This window comes from Cervus elaphus, chromosome 29 (assembly GCF_910594005.1).
Source record: "Cervus elaphus chromosome 29, mCerEla1.1, whole genome shotgun sequence".
Taxonomy (NCBI): Eukaryota; Metazoa; Chordata; class Mammalia; order Artiodactyla; family Cervidae; genus Cervus; species Cervus elaphus.
Window position 1 is genome coordinate 60,905,849 of NC_057843.1, and position 13,920 is coordinate 60,919,768.

Genomic DNA, 13,920 nt, shown 5'->3' on the forward strand with positions numbered 1-13,920 from the left:
GGGTGGGAGATGGGAGGGAGGTCCGAGACGGGGGGGACACGTGTATGCCTGTGGCTGGTTCATGATGATGTGTGGCAGAAGCCAGCACAATGTTGGAAAGCAAGTATCCTTCAATAAATTTTTTAAAAAATAAAGCAAATTAAAAGTGAATAATCTCTGGAAAACTATTCCCTGCCAAGAGTAGGGAGAAAAAAAAAAAAAACAAACCTCTACCAAACATGACTAGACTTTAACCTTCCTCTTCTTTCATTTCATGGACTGCCCTTTCCAGACCCCCAAGCAGGGACCTCTACTGCTGATGAGGCTCCTGGATACCCGGAAGGGCAGGAAGAGTCTCCCTTCACAGAATCCATCCCAGACACCTGGAAAAGTGCCTTCAGGACTCCATCAACACACAACTAAGGGCTATGGGGCAAAGGTCAGAACATCAGAGGTGGGGCCAGAGGGCCCCGAACCCCTGCTCCACCACTCACTCTGTGTCAGGCGTGACCCCACGCTGCTGCGTTTCTGTGTCTGTAATGGGGGAAGGCATTGCATGCTGGTGCTGTGATGCGGCTCAACCTGAGATAATGAACGGGGTGAAACTGTGCAAACTGCAGAGGGCTAAAAAATAAATAGAGGGGATGACAGCCACGTCATTATTAGGCCACCTTAGCCTTAATTGCCTGAGAAATGAGGTCAGGGTGAGATAGGTTCCAGCGCGCGCCCAACCTCAGGAGTGAGCCGTAGGTGATGAAAACCATAATCGCTCCCCGCATCCACAGCTGACTGAAGATGATAATGGTAACTGCCCTTTAAAAACCCCAGGCTTCAAAGGACCGTCCAGATAATTCTCAAAAGAAAAAAAGCAAATGGCCATTAAAAGTAGAAAAAAAAAAATGTTCAGTCTGTCTAGTAGTTAAAGAAATGCAAATTAACACAAGGCATACTTCTTGGCCTATCAAATTAATAAAAATTAAAAAGCAAATGGATAGTACCCAGTGCTGACAAGGGTGCCCCTGGAACTTCTATCCACAGCTGGTGCAGATGTTTACTAGCTCTTTCTGGAAGGTATTTCAGGATGAAGTACCATATACCACGATTTAGACTATTTGGCTCCATAATTCCACTTTTTTTTTTTAGATCTCTATTCTGAGGAGATAATTAGAAAGGCTCATACATGAAGTTGCCCACTGCAGCACTATCTATATAAAGTTTGAATATCTACATATTCAACAAGTAGGGATTAAAGAAAAATAATTTTAGTACATCCTAGCAAATTTTATTATATTAAAAAAGAGTTCTTAATGACACGGGTAACTGCATATATTTAACATTAAACACAGTAAGTAGAATATAAAATTATAGATTTAAATTTATCTCAGCCACATAAAGAAAAATACTCAGCACAAAACACTGCAGAGTGATCTTCCCAAATACCCACAGCACTGGCCTCTGGGTGGCCAGACTGTGATTCCTTTGTAAGTTCTTTTTCCCTTTCTGTTACTGCATAAATGTAGTACAATGAATATACACAGCTTTGATAATCACCAAAAAATGGGAATGGAAAGAAGCAATGGCTTAGGACCAACTAAAGGTGAAATTCAGGCTATCATTTCTGGTTAACCTTCTCCAATATACCACTTGTTTGAAACTAACAAACTAATAAGCAGACTCTGCTTATTCGTAACTCGAATACTGAGGTGGGTTCATCAGGAAGTCAAATGGCTTGCAGGCGGAGGGGCCACACAGCTTTGCTAACATTCACATGGCTGAGCCAGGTTTTGGGTGAATATTCATTAAAACAAATTTGTTTTGGCTAAAATATTCAAAAGTTTTTGATTATGTAAGAAATACATTTTACATCACAACTCATGTAAATTGATGCAACTGAAACAAGCTTTAGTCTTCTCACCTGCAGAGAATGTTGATACTTTCTACTCTATTCTACTTCCCTTGTTAAAATGCTGCTCATGAACTACTAAAAAATTGATTCCACAAGCCCCCAGTGTGCTGTGGACTGCAGCTAGAAAGACATGGGGGTGAGGGGGCAAGGAGAGCTGGGCTTATCCTCTCCCACGTGTCCTGAGTTCTCAGATACGTACAGAGCATTTGAACCACAGTGGGTACTCTCTTGGCCAAGGTTGGGTTTCAGAAGTAAAAGGATGAACGTCAGGAGAAGCTCATGCCCTGGAGCAATCAAAAAGACAGGAGTCGGGGTCAGGCGGGTCCAGCCCAGAAGAGAAGCGGCCCCAGGTATCCAAAGAGCTCTTAGAAGCCACACTCAGTCTGGGAAATACTTTGCTCTTTCTAAGAAGCAGCACAGACTTGCAATGGTGAGCTAGAGTAGGGAAGATACACTTGCTTTTGTGACATTCAGCTTCTCCCAATCGCATCTTTGCTCTCAGATACGGTTGATACACATGGTCTTCATTTCCACAGGACTCTGGCACTGCTGACCCTCCAATAATAGGGTTATTATACGGCAATCTGTTCAGATCAGCCCCTTCCCCTTGCACCGATCTCATGGGGGATCGCTTGACTTTGCAGGGTGGATACTGCCTGTGGGGAGGACATGGACATCCTGGCATGTTGGAAGCACCTGGGATCTTTCAGCTGGGAGGTGGTCAGCGGAGGGCCCCAAGAAAGATCACTGTTATGGGTTAAATGTTTGTGTCCTGTGTTGAAACCCTAACCCCTCAAGTGATGGTGGTGTCAGGAGGTGGGGCCTTTGGGAGGTGATTAGGATTAGCTGAGGTCGTAAGGGTGGGGGCTCCCGTGATGCCATCCATGTCCCTCTGAGAAGAGATAAAGAGAGATTTAGCTTCTGTCTACTTTGGGCCACATGAGGACATGAGAAGGTGGCAACGTGCAACTTGGAAGAGGAGCCTCACCAAACTCAACCACTCTGGCAGCCTGGTCTTGGACTCCCAGTCTCCACACTGTGGGAATTAAACTCCAATGATAAGCCACCCCAGCTGAGGTGCTTTGTTTTGCAGCCTGAACTATGACAATCACCAACAGCTGTTACTCTGCTTCTCTTGACGGGGCCCTGTTTAGTGAACAAGAAGGGGGAGGCCTATGGATTTGAGAGAAAACTAAAAAAAAAAGTCCTAGTCTGTACAGACTTTAAGAAAAATATCCTCCTGTGGAGTGGGGCTCAAGACGTCAATCCACTCTGACGATGACTATTAAGTTGCCTAAGATGTGCAAACCAACCCAGTGTGTATTCTTTTTGTGGTTCTGGACCAAGGAGGCCACGGCCACAGATGGCAGAGGGGAGGTTCCAGAAATGCTGGCAGTTATCATCTACCAAGACTCAGACCCTGGACACCCAGCTCCAGTCTTCCCACGCCCTCTAAGGTCCTTACCGGCCCTCCATCTAGAACCTCTTTTGTCCTTCCTTTTCGACTGGTCTAGGCTTGGCTTTCCTCACCTCCATCCTCTCCTTGGCTCACACGTCTGGCCCTTGCAGGCCTGAAGAAGGAAGGATCCTAACTCCTGAGCTAGAGCCTCCTGACCATCACTCACCTTGTCCTCTCACACAAGCCTCTGTGTACTTGACTGGGTTACCCTGCGACCACGCTGGGAGCCTCATCTGTCCCGTCCGGCCTCCTCTCACACCAGGCTCCTTGCTCTCCATGATTCAGCCACTTCTTTAGCTCTTTTCATTAATTAATTTTTAAAAACATTTGGCCACACTGCACAGCATGTGGGATCTTAGTTCCCTGACTAGGGATTGAACCCGTGCCTCCTGCAGTGAAAGCCTGGAGTCTTACCACTGGACCACCGGGGAAGTCCCCTTTAGTTCTTTAAACACACCACACATGTCAATGCGGCGCCTGTGCACACACGTGCTTCCCTCTGCCCGTACCCCTCTCCTACCCCTTTGCCAGGGGGTTCTCATCTTCCTTCAGATGCGGCCCTCCGGCCCTTCCCCGGGGAGGTCTTCCAGGCGCCCCCCCCTCACTGGCAGCTCTCACGGCAGCTTGCCTCTCCTGTGCTTGTGGGCTGCACCGAGGCAGGACACAGACTCTGGATTCTAACCCTGGCTCTGCCACTCACTGACTGGGTGACTACGGGCAAGTTCCCTGACTTCTCTGGGCCTCAGTTCCCACATCTGTAGACTGGAACCAGCCGCAGAGGCCTTCCGCGAGGGTGACGTGAGTGACGAGACGTGATGTGCTCAGAGCAGTGCTGGGCTGAGTGATTCTCTGTGCTCAGCACTCACACAGTACCCGGGACACGGCAGAGAGTCAAAGGACAAGTTTTTCATGAATAAATCAATGGTCCAAAGACTTCAGTGCTGGCTTCGGGTGATCCACACACAGTAAGCCACCCTAAGCTTTCTGTTCCCTGGATGAACCCTTCCTAGCAGCCAAGACCTGCCCACCTCCTGCCCTTCATGTCTAAGGCAAGAGCAGAAATGGTGCGGGTCTGGGGGTCAGGGCTCACAGTCCGTCTCGGAGCCTCTCTGTAAAGTGAGGCAGTGAGTGTCTTGGACAGGTAAGCAGAATCAAGGAAAAGACTCTACTTACAGAGCAGAAAAGACCTGCGGGAAAATACTCAGGCTCACATACGTGGGTAGCAATGCCAGCCACAACATTTGGAAGGCCCACTTCGCAGCCTAGATGTTGTTGGTTAGTCTCTAAGGCGTGTCTGACTCTTTTGTGACCCCATGGACTGTAACCAGCCAGGCTGCTCTGTCCACGGGATTTCCCAGGCAAGAATACTGGTGGGTGGTCATTTCTTTCTCCAGGAGAATCTTCCTGACCCAAGGACTGACTCTGCATCTCCTGCATTGGTAGGCAGATTCTTTACCACTGAGCAGGCAGGGAAGCCCACCCCAGAGCCTACAGACAAGCAAAACAGCGATGACAACAACGGCAGTAAAACCAGCCCCCAGCCTGAGCGGGCGAGGGGCGGGCTGGGGAAGAGCGGTGGGGTTGGCTGGGGGAGCTGCCTCCATACAGATCCGCCCTCCCCATCCCCAGCTCTGCTCCTGGGCTGAACAAGGGAACTGTGAGGGTACCGGTCCCCCAAATTAACCAAGGACATGTACGTGGAGTGATTTGCGAATGACAAGATGCTACATGGATGTTCACTTGCCATCGTCACTACAGGTCCGATCAATATTTCTGTGCCTACCCAGCAACATATAGACAGAACCATAAAACGGTCACAGTCTCTGACATAACCTCGTGTTGTGGAACACAGCCTGAGGAACACAACAGCAGGAGAAAAAGCATAAAGGCAGGGAGGTCCATCCTGATACTGTTTACAATGGTAACATCCCATTACTGCCTAGCGAGTGAGGAGCTGTAGGCAAAGTGTGAAGGAGCATCACGTAAGCAAGTATATTGGCTTGGCCAAAAACTTTGTTCGGGTTTTTCAGTACGCTGCTATGGAATACGGACAAAAAACTCCAGCCCCCAGTAGAAGAAAAGGAAGAAGGCAGAGGAATGTGAGCAGCCCAAGAGCAACTGCACGGCCGCAGTGACCGGCGCCTCGCTTCTGCGTTTTGTCTGCTTTTTGCACACGTGCCTTTGGGTGGGTGGGGGCGTTGCAATCTTGAGCTTTAAAGCTGATGACTGAAGTGCAGGGCGCCAACAGTAACAACAGCGACTGGCAGATCTCCGAGCATCTCGGTCCTGGCAGTCTGCCCACCACCCCCACCCTCCAGACCAGAAAGCTAGGCTCAGAGAGGGGTGCAACTTGCCCAGGGTCACTGTAAGTGGAGGAGCTGGGTCAGCCTGACTTGGGGGCCTGTCTTTATCAACTTCCACTGTGCTCCAGAGGGCAAAACCCAGCCCTGTGGGTTGAGATGACTGGAGGGAATATTTAAGCCGGATCCAAAGAGAAACCATCCTATGAGAAGAGAGGCCTGGGAAAGGAACGGACATACTGGAAGGCAGTGACCCGCTGGCCATGAGAAGTGTGTGAGCGGGGCCAGCCTCCACCAGGTATGCGGGGGAGACAAAATCAGACCATGAAGGTCCCTGGAACACCAGGGCCAAGGAGCCGAGTGAAGCTCTCGGCTGTTTGAAGCAGAAAGAAAAAGAGATTGGGAACAATACCTTGCCTGCGTTCAGTTCAGAAATTGCTGCCAAGATCTGCTGCCTGGAGCCGTCTGTCTTAATACCCAGCTCCTTCAGGTCCCCGTCCGTGAGCGTGAGGAAGGCTTCCATATCCACCTGGGCAGAGAGAGGGGGATTTGCTGCCATCTGCTCGGTGCCACCCCTCTTTTCTCCCAACCACAACTGGACTATCGTGATTATGAGCTATCAGTGGTTACTAGTAGTGAATTAATGATGATTCACTAATTTCAATTCCCGGCTTTATGCTGAATGTTTATTTGAAAATATCATTAAAAATAAGCTCTCCCCAGCTCTCACCCTGGAATGTTTAGAAGTGCATTCTGGAAAGACTCTGAAAACAAAATAAGTAAGGGAAGTCTCTGAGACGGTAATCTGGGTGACCAGGGTGGTAGAAAGCCAAGTCCTGCTGATAGAAAGTTCATCGCAACATTGCTGCACTTTGAACAGCACCGGAGGCCGACAGAAAATGCGAGTATACGGCGGTGCTCACCGCGGTCACCCCCCAAGGCCAAGAGAGATGCCGACTGTGGGAAGACAGAGTGAGAAAACGAACAAGCAGAAGCAATAAGGGCAAGAAAGACCGTGGAGAACCGAGGCAGAGAAGGGCTCAGAAAATGGGCATCTCAAAGCTGTTCCATCCCTGGTTTTTACCAGAGAAATTCTAACATTTCTGGCATCCCTGCTGGGGCCTCAGCTCCAGGAGAAATTTCTTCCCTTCCTTTCAGTTTTCATTTTACTTTCCTGGATTAAAAAAAAAAAATCTTGAACCAAGTTTGAGTCAGTGGGGAAGGGCCTGCTGCCATACCAAACACCATGCTCTCTCTGAGATGCAGAGAGGGCCCCTCTGATAACGATAAGCTCCCTGCATCTCTCTGGGGCTTTACAGACCACCAGGCACTGACAGGCTGAAGGAACAGGTGACGTGGTTTTGATGGAAAACACCTGCCCCCTGACCCTGCTGGACACTCCCCTCCCCCCACCATCCCAGACCTGAGGCAGAGACCCCACACCCAGCCCGCGTGTGGGTCCCCGTGGCCAGCTCCTCAGAAAGCATGGAACACATGAAATAAAAGCAGGCAGCCATCTGCAAACAGGAAAGATTTTTTTTGACAATGAGAAAAACTGCCACTGAAGCTTACGGCATCGAGAAGGCAGGAAGGACAGACTGGATAGTGCAGAAAAGCAAAACAAGGAAGAAAGTCGTGGCACCCCTGACTTCTTCTTGAACCGAAACACAAACTCCTTAACTGGGCCTCAAGCTTGCCAGAGACAAGGTGGGATTCTCACGCCACATTAACTGTGACCGTTGTCGTGTACTAAACTGGGCACTGGAATGTTCTAAGCCCGTGACTGTACCCTGGTAGCTAATAGGCCCACTGAGGAGTTTTATTTCACTGACAGTAAAAATTTTAACATCTTATTGAGATGTAATTCACTTACCATACAATTCACCCATTTAAAGTGTACAACTCAACGATTTTTTAGTACAGAGTTGCGCAATCGTCACCACACTTAATTTTAGAGCATTTTCATCACCCCAAAAAAGAAAACCCATACTCATTAGCAATCACTCCCATTCTCTCCTCCCCACATTCCCTGGCAACCACTAATCTACTTTCTGTCTCTGCAGATTTGCCTATTCTGGACATCGCATATAAATGGAGTCATACCATATGTGGCCTTTTGTGACTACTTCCACTTAGCACAGTGTCTTCAAGGCTCATCTGTTTTGCAGAGTGTATCAGTACTTCTTTCTTTTTAATGGCCAAGCTACATTCCAGGGTAGAGTGATAACACATTTTATTTATTTATTCATCAATTGATGGGCATTTGGACTATCTCTGCCTTTTGGCTATTATGAATAGCGCTGCTGTGAACACTGTTTGAATGCATGCTTTCAATTACTGTGGGTATATACCCACCTACGAGCGGGATTACTGGGTCATGTGGTAATTCTCTTCAACATTTTGAGAAACTGCCAAACTGCAGAACAGTAATTTTTAAGAACGTGATTGTGAGTGCTTTTAGGATTCTGAGTGTGAGCAAACAGGAATTCTCTTAGATTAATAGACACTTTATGTCCAGATACTTAACACAGATTCATTACAGTTTGCTTTTAATCTACTTTAAACCTAAAAACTGGCTAGGCAATCCCCTTCAACTAAAGGAGAACAGAACAGACACAAACTTTACTACAGAGAGCAGAGCTCAAAATTACAAAATTTTATTACAACAAAACAAGCCATAAGGTCCCTAGGACTTCACTGTTATGAATGAACCAAATGTGCTGAACACAAATTCTATTTCTTCAGCCATCTCAATGAAAAAGATCAATCCAGGCTTAAAGAATGACAATCTACATATTTAGACAACTGTTTTACGCTAAGATTCAAGTGGACACTCAAAAAGAATATGCTTACCTCTTGCTCCTCAAAAATGGGCTGATATTTCTCAAGTGATAATTTCTTAAGGATTCCAGTCAGTTCATCTTCAAGAGGGAAAGAATGTAAAATAAGGTATTTTAGAATTTGGTAGAATTGCCTCAAGAGTGGTCTTCAAACTTTCATAAGGTCGTGGTAATCTTTTTTCAAATGAAATTCTACAAGAAGCCCTGACACAAAAGACAGGACTGCACTGCACCCTGGGGTGCGCTGCCGGTGGGTCTTGAGCTGCGTGCTGGTCATACTCCTCCCCCAGGGCAGGCTCCCAGCATCCCCCAAACCCCAGGTCGGGCTGTGAAGACAGAAGACGGGGAGCTGCATGGCCAGGCTGACTCTGCGATGGCTGCAGCCACCAAGTTCTCAGAGTTCTAGCCCTGTGCTCTATCCAAGAACAATTTTAAGTTATGATTTCTCGACTGTGGTTAGCTACACTTGGAATAAACACTCAGCCTAGCACCCCTCAGCGAGACGGAGAAAGACCTGGGGAGAACAGGCAGCTGGGCTTCAGGGTCAAGGTGTGGTTTGAGCATCTGGCGACTGTGGGCTTCCTGGAGAAAAGGCGGGTCTGAGGGGAACGGGAGAGCCAGATGGACACAGACCAGGGGAAAACAGATCTGGGCTATCAAGTTATCAGACAGGGAGGGAGAGGGAAGGAGACCAGACCAGCATCTGGGGGGCTTAGAGAATCATCGACTCACACATTCAAAAGGGGTTTACCAGACTAGGCACTGGGGACTCAACAGGAGCCAAAACAGACCACAAGCAAGCTGACGGGTCAGCGAGGAAAAACAGAGCAGTGTCGGGGAGGCTGATGGGGGACGTGAGGATGCTGTTTTACAGAGGGTGGTCGGGGACGGTCTCCCAGGAGGCGACGTTTCAGCGGTAAACGAAGGAGCAAGCTGTGCAGACACCACGGCGAAGAGCACCGGCAGGATCCAGGTGGAGGGAACAGCAAGTGCAAAGGTCCTGGGGCAGCAGGTGCCGCTTACAGAGCAGTGGACCGGAGGTTAGGTGGCCAGAGGCCCACTCACTCATCACGCAGCAAAGGCTACCGTGCCCGCTGCACGCTGGGGATGCAAGTACCGGCAGGTCCCTGTGGCAAAGGAACTCGACGTGACTGGGAGGAGATGCTGAAGAGGGTGACGGGTGATGCCCCGTGCTCACCATCAGCCACCCTGGACAGGATACCCATCTGCTCCTAACAACCCCACGAGGCAGACCCTATCACTGCCCCCATTACAGACAGGGAAGGACAGAAAGCTGGTACCGTATCTCAGGTGAGACCACACCACTAGTCCACAGCAGTGGGGATGCAGACCCGGTGGTTTAGCTACCAGGCCTCTGCCACAAACCGCTCTGCCACAGGTGGTGAGCCCATGGTGAAGGGCATGACTAAGGGGACAGAGAGGACAGCTGACCTGCCCGAGGGACCAGAGAAGCTTCACGGAAGAGCTGCTAATGAGCTATGATGTTATGAGATGAAATGAGTCCCAGCCCACACATAATCCATTATAGATTCAGGATGCCTATAATGCTGTTCCCTCCATAAGTCTCTCGTCACATCTGTGTGCTGGCTTTCTGGGAGGGGGAATATATGCATGTATGTAGATACAAAACTTTACGGCAGATTTTACTGATGGAAGGATGTATGTGCACAATTTATATATGATAATAAATTACATGATACTCTATATTATAAACTCCATATAGCCAATGCCTTTATTGGATATCAGGCATTTCACTGAATGTCTTCACTGATTTTTTCATCATTCTTGTAGCCAGAGCCAATGAGTATAGTTCCTACATGAAGGCTTGCTGATGCTTCTGTTTAGGTGAAAACGTGAGATGAAATGAAACAACGAAGACAAATGTTAGAACTTCATGTGAGCAACTTTGCTCAATCAGATAAAGGTTTTCAAATCCTGAAAAACTATTTAGACTATTTTCTCAATTTTCAGTGCCAGAACAGCTGTAGACACGACACTTTAAAGTTTAACCTGCAAAATCAACTTTGTCTAGATGACATCCACATGATCAATACAACATTAACTCAAGTCCTGGTGGGTATCTGCTGATTTCCATGGTGGAAACACATCAAGGCTGATTTCAACCTGCCAATGTCATGTTCCTGGAAATGGAACTGGGAAAGATGCACAGAAGTAATACATCAGTACACAGTATTCCCACCATGAAGAAAAAAGAGACATAAAGAACCTCAAGAGCACAGATATTAGAATGCAGTAAAAGACTAGAAAACAATATATTTTTATTTAAATGCCACATACCTTAACATGTGGCATAATCAGCTTAAATATAAGTTCATGTAATTTGACTTATCTATTTTTTTAACACATATTTTTGTTGTTGTTATAACTTGACTTTTAACAGCTGTGTTTAATTGCCAGCTCATATGTTTCCTTGGAGAAGGAAATGGCAACCCACTCCAGTGTTCTTGCCTGGAGAATCCCAGGGTCGGAAGAGCCTGGTGGGCTGCCGTCTACGGGGTCACATAGAGTCGGACACAACGGAAGTGACTTAGCAGCAGCAGCAGCATAAATTTATAGGAAACATAACAATCGGCTCTGGCCCAGCTGCACACTATCTGCTCAGTCCCTGCAGCCCGGCCCAAGGGCCACTCTTCAGGGAAGCCTTGCTAGTAACACAGGTTAAATCCCACCTTGGGTTATAATCACTTAATGTTGTTATGCAGAATGTATCTGAATGCCCAGCCCGATGAACAATCAGGACACCAGCACAAGTTATAGCTCCTGGGCTGCCTCAGTCACCTTCATGGAACGAATGTGAAGCTTACACGACGTTGTCACCACCTCACCATTTCCTTCAGCAGGAGTGAACACAGGGACACGGCGTGAGCAGGGCAAAGGCTTGCACGTGACCCTTCACCGAGGCTACAGGTTTTCCACAAAAATATCATCAAGAATGGCTCTTCAGTGATGGACTTCAGGCTCTGGTCTGTGATAATCTAATGCCTGCAGGACAAGGGTCTTGCTGCCTCGGGACCCAGAAACTCCAGGAAGCAAAAACAGGCTTTCTAAGCCAGAGAAGGTAACCTTAAAAAAATCTGCTCTCAAGTCCTCCTGTTTTTTATCCCAATGAGGCTTTGCAAACGTTTTTTTCAATAATGAATGAAAGGGGAGAAGAGTGGGCACAGACAGGGCAATCAGATATCCACTGTCTCAACTTTTTGGGGGGAAAATGTGGGGCACAAACCCCAAGCTGAGCCACTAGGAGTTTAGATTCCTGAGGCCTTCTGAGGCAGGAGAGTTCATGGGCGGGGAACTTCAGATGCCACACAGAAGTTCTCTGGTGGTCTCGTGGTTAGGACCCCAGGCTCTCACTGCAGAGGACCCGGATTCAATCCTTGGTGGGGGAATTAAGATCCCACAAGCCACGTGGTGTGGCAAAAAAAGAAGATCATTATATGTATATACATAAAGAAAACACAGAGAGGAATGGGGTTGCTAGCCAACCTCTGAAGCTCTCATAAATGATCACACTAGATAGCACAAAACAATAAAAGCAGTCCCAAATAAAGAGGATGCCCGTGGTCGTGTACATTTATCAATGCAGCACAGACCATAGCCTGTGCAGTTGATTTCAACTTATCACTTGCCGGGCAGAACCTGCTCTTCACTCCCTCCCAGCAGCTGCAGTGAGACGCCTGCAAACCACACACAGTGAGAATCTCCTCACCTGCCTGACTCATACTCTGATTGCACCTGCCTGGTCCCTAGCTCTCATCAAAGCTCTGCTCCCTCCTCTCCCACCCCTGCTCCCAGGAGCCACCAGAGGGCAGTTAAAAGGATGAGCTTCTTCTCTCCTTATCATTTCCGTCTTCACATCTGGGACCTCACTACAGGGCCTCCAACTCCCTCCCTGCCGTCTGATCCATCTCCCTTTCCTCATCGCCCCCACTCACGCAGGTTCCAATGTTCTCCTGGTTACACCTCCTGCTTTTACTTGCCCTCCATCCACTTCCATTTTCCTTTAAGGAGCTACTTCCCTCCTGCTGCCAATCCACACAATCTGACCCTAACCGGCTCTGGCTCCAAAGGTAGACACACTCTGCCCTTGGGGACACAGAGATCGTCAAGGATGGGCAAACAACCCAAGTCATTACAAATACAGCCAAGACAGAACAATGATCTTTACCCGTGGGGTTTTGCCGGAGCTGCTAAGAAAGGAACACACTTTCTACTGGGGTGTCTAGGTTACTAGGAAGAAGCATGAAGCTGCAGGGGGTGTCCCTGCCACCGCTTGAAGAGAGCCTACCTGCAAGATGGAGTGAAACATTCCAAGGCACATGGATTTAGACGTGCTTGAAGCACACCCTAGATACTTCCATTATGAGCCCATGGATGATCAGTGTTTTGCTTTGGTTTTTGCTTAAATCAGTTTGAATGGAGATTTCATCCCTTGCAACTGACAGGCTTCTGATTTGTACGAGGGTCAGGGAAAGGTATACAATGGGCGGCGGAAAAACGGTTTTACAGGCGCACACCCATGTGCACAAACAAAGCCAACCTCCATTCGGGGACTACTGTGTACCTCTGAGGTACCTAAGCTCAGTGAAAACGAAGGTGCAAGGTACAATCAGGGAAGGGAAAGATGTTTTCAACTGAAAAAAACAAAAAACACCTGAGCCAGGACAGCTCTGGCAATGCAGGGCGCCTGCCCGGCCACCGTGGTGAAGGGGGCAGGGTGGGGTTCCAGGGCCTTTCGGGGGCTCACCCTCATCAGTGATGGTGCCGCTGCTGGAGCCCCCGCTGCTCCTGGACTGCCGGTGGGACGAGGAGGAGGACACGGAGGACTCGGCCGCGTGCCCTTTGGGAGAAGGGGAAGGAGTGAGGGTCGGGGAGGTGCTTTTGGAGGTCGTGGAGGTTCCAGACGGAGGCCTCTTGCTCGTCTCCAGTTTCTGCTGAAAAGAGTAAGACAAATATGCAAGCCATCACCCGGAGGGCAGACATGATTCAGACAGACACCCACAACAGGGAGCACGGGGGATATATGACGCAATGAGATGTCCAACCAGGACTATGAAATCCACCTCATAGAAAACATGCAAAGCAGAAACCACAATATCAAACCAGGTTCAGGAAAATCCTCCCCTGAGAAGAGACGGGGAAGGGGATGGAAAAAGCGGCACAAGAGGAACCAGGAAAGCCCGGTCCCGGCCCTGTCCAGAGAGCGGCCAGCATCACGTCCTTGGCCGAGTCCCCTGACCTCACTGCCGTGCCACGCTAAGTTGATGAGGTCGTGTCCGACTCTGTGCGACCCGAGGAACTGCAGCCCGCCAGGCTCCTCCATCCATGGGATTCTCCAGGCAAGAATACTGGAGTGGGTGCCATTCCCTTCTCCAAGGGATCTACACGACCCAGGGG

General features: G+C 48.6%; 1 protein-coding gene across 6 annotated transcripts in view; it reads right to left on the reverse strand.

Annotated features, from left to right (window-relative positions):
- Positions 1–13,920, reverse strand: part of ANKS6 (ankyrin repeat and sterile alpha motif domain containing 6) — a 51,243-nt gene that overhangs the window by 3,653 nt on the left and 33,670 nt on the right. For 2 of the 6 annotated variants that reach the window (XM_043890924.1, XM_043890918.1), the window contains exons 12-15: positions 13,271–13,457; positions 8,498–8,565; positions 6,057–6,173; positions 474–603 (exon numbers count right to left, since the gene is read on the reverse strand). In XM_043890924.1, coding sequence (XP_043746859.1) covers positions 474–603; positions 6,057–6,173; positions 8,498–8,565; positions 13,271–13,457 — 502 coding nt within the window. The remainder of the gene's footprint in view (positions 1–473; positions 604–6,056; positions 6,174–8,497; positions 8,566–13,270; positions 13,458–13,920) is intronic. The other 4 variants (XM_043890921.1, XM_043890920.1, XM_043890919.1 and 1 more) reach the window with 3 other exon arrangements.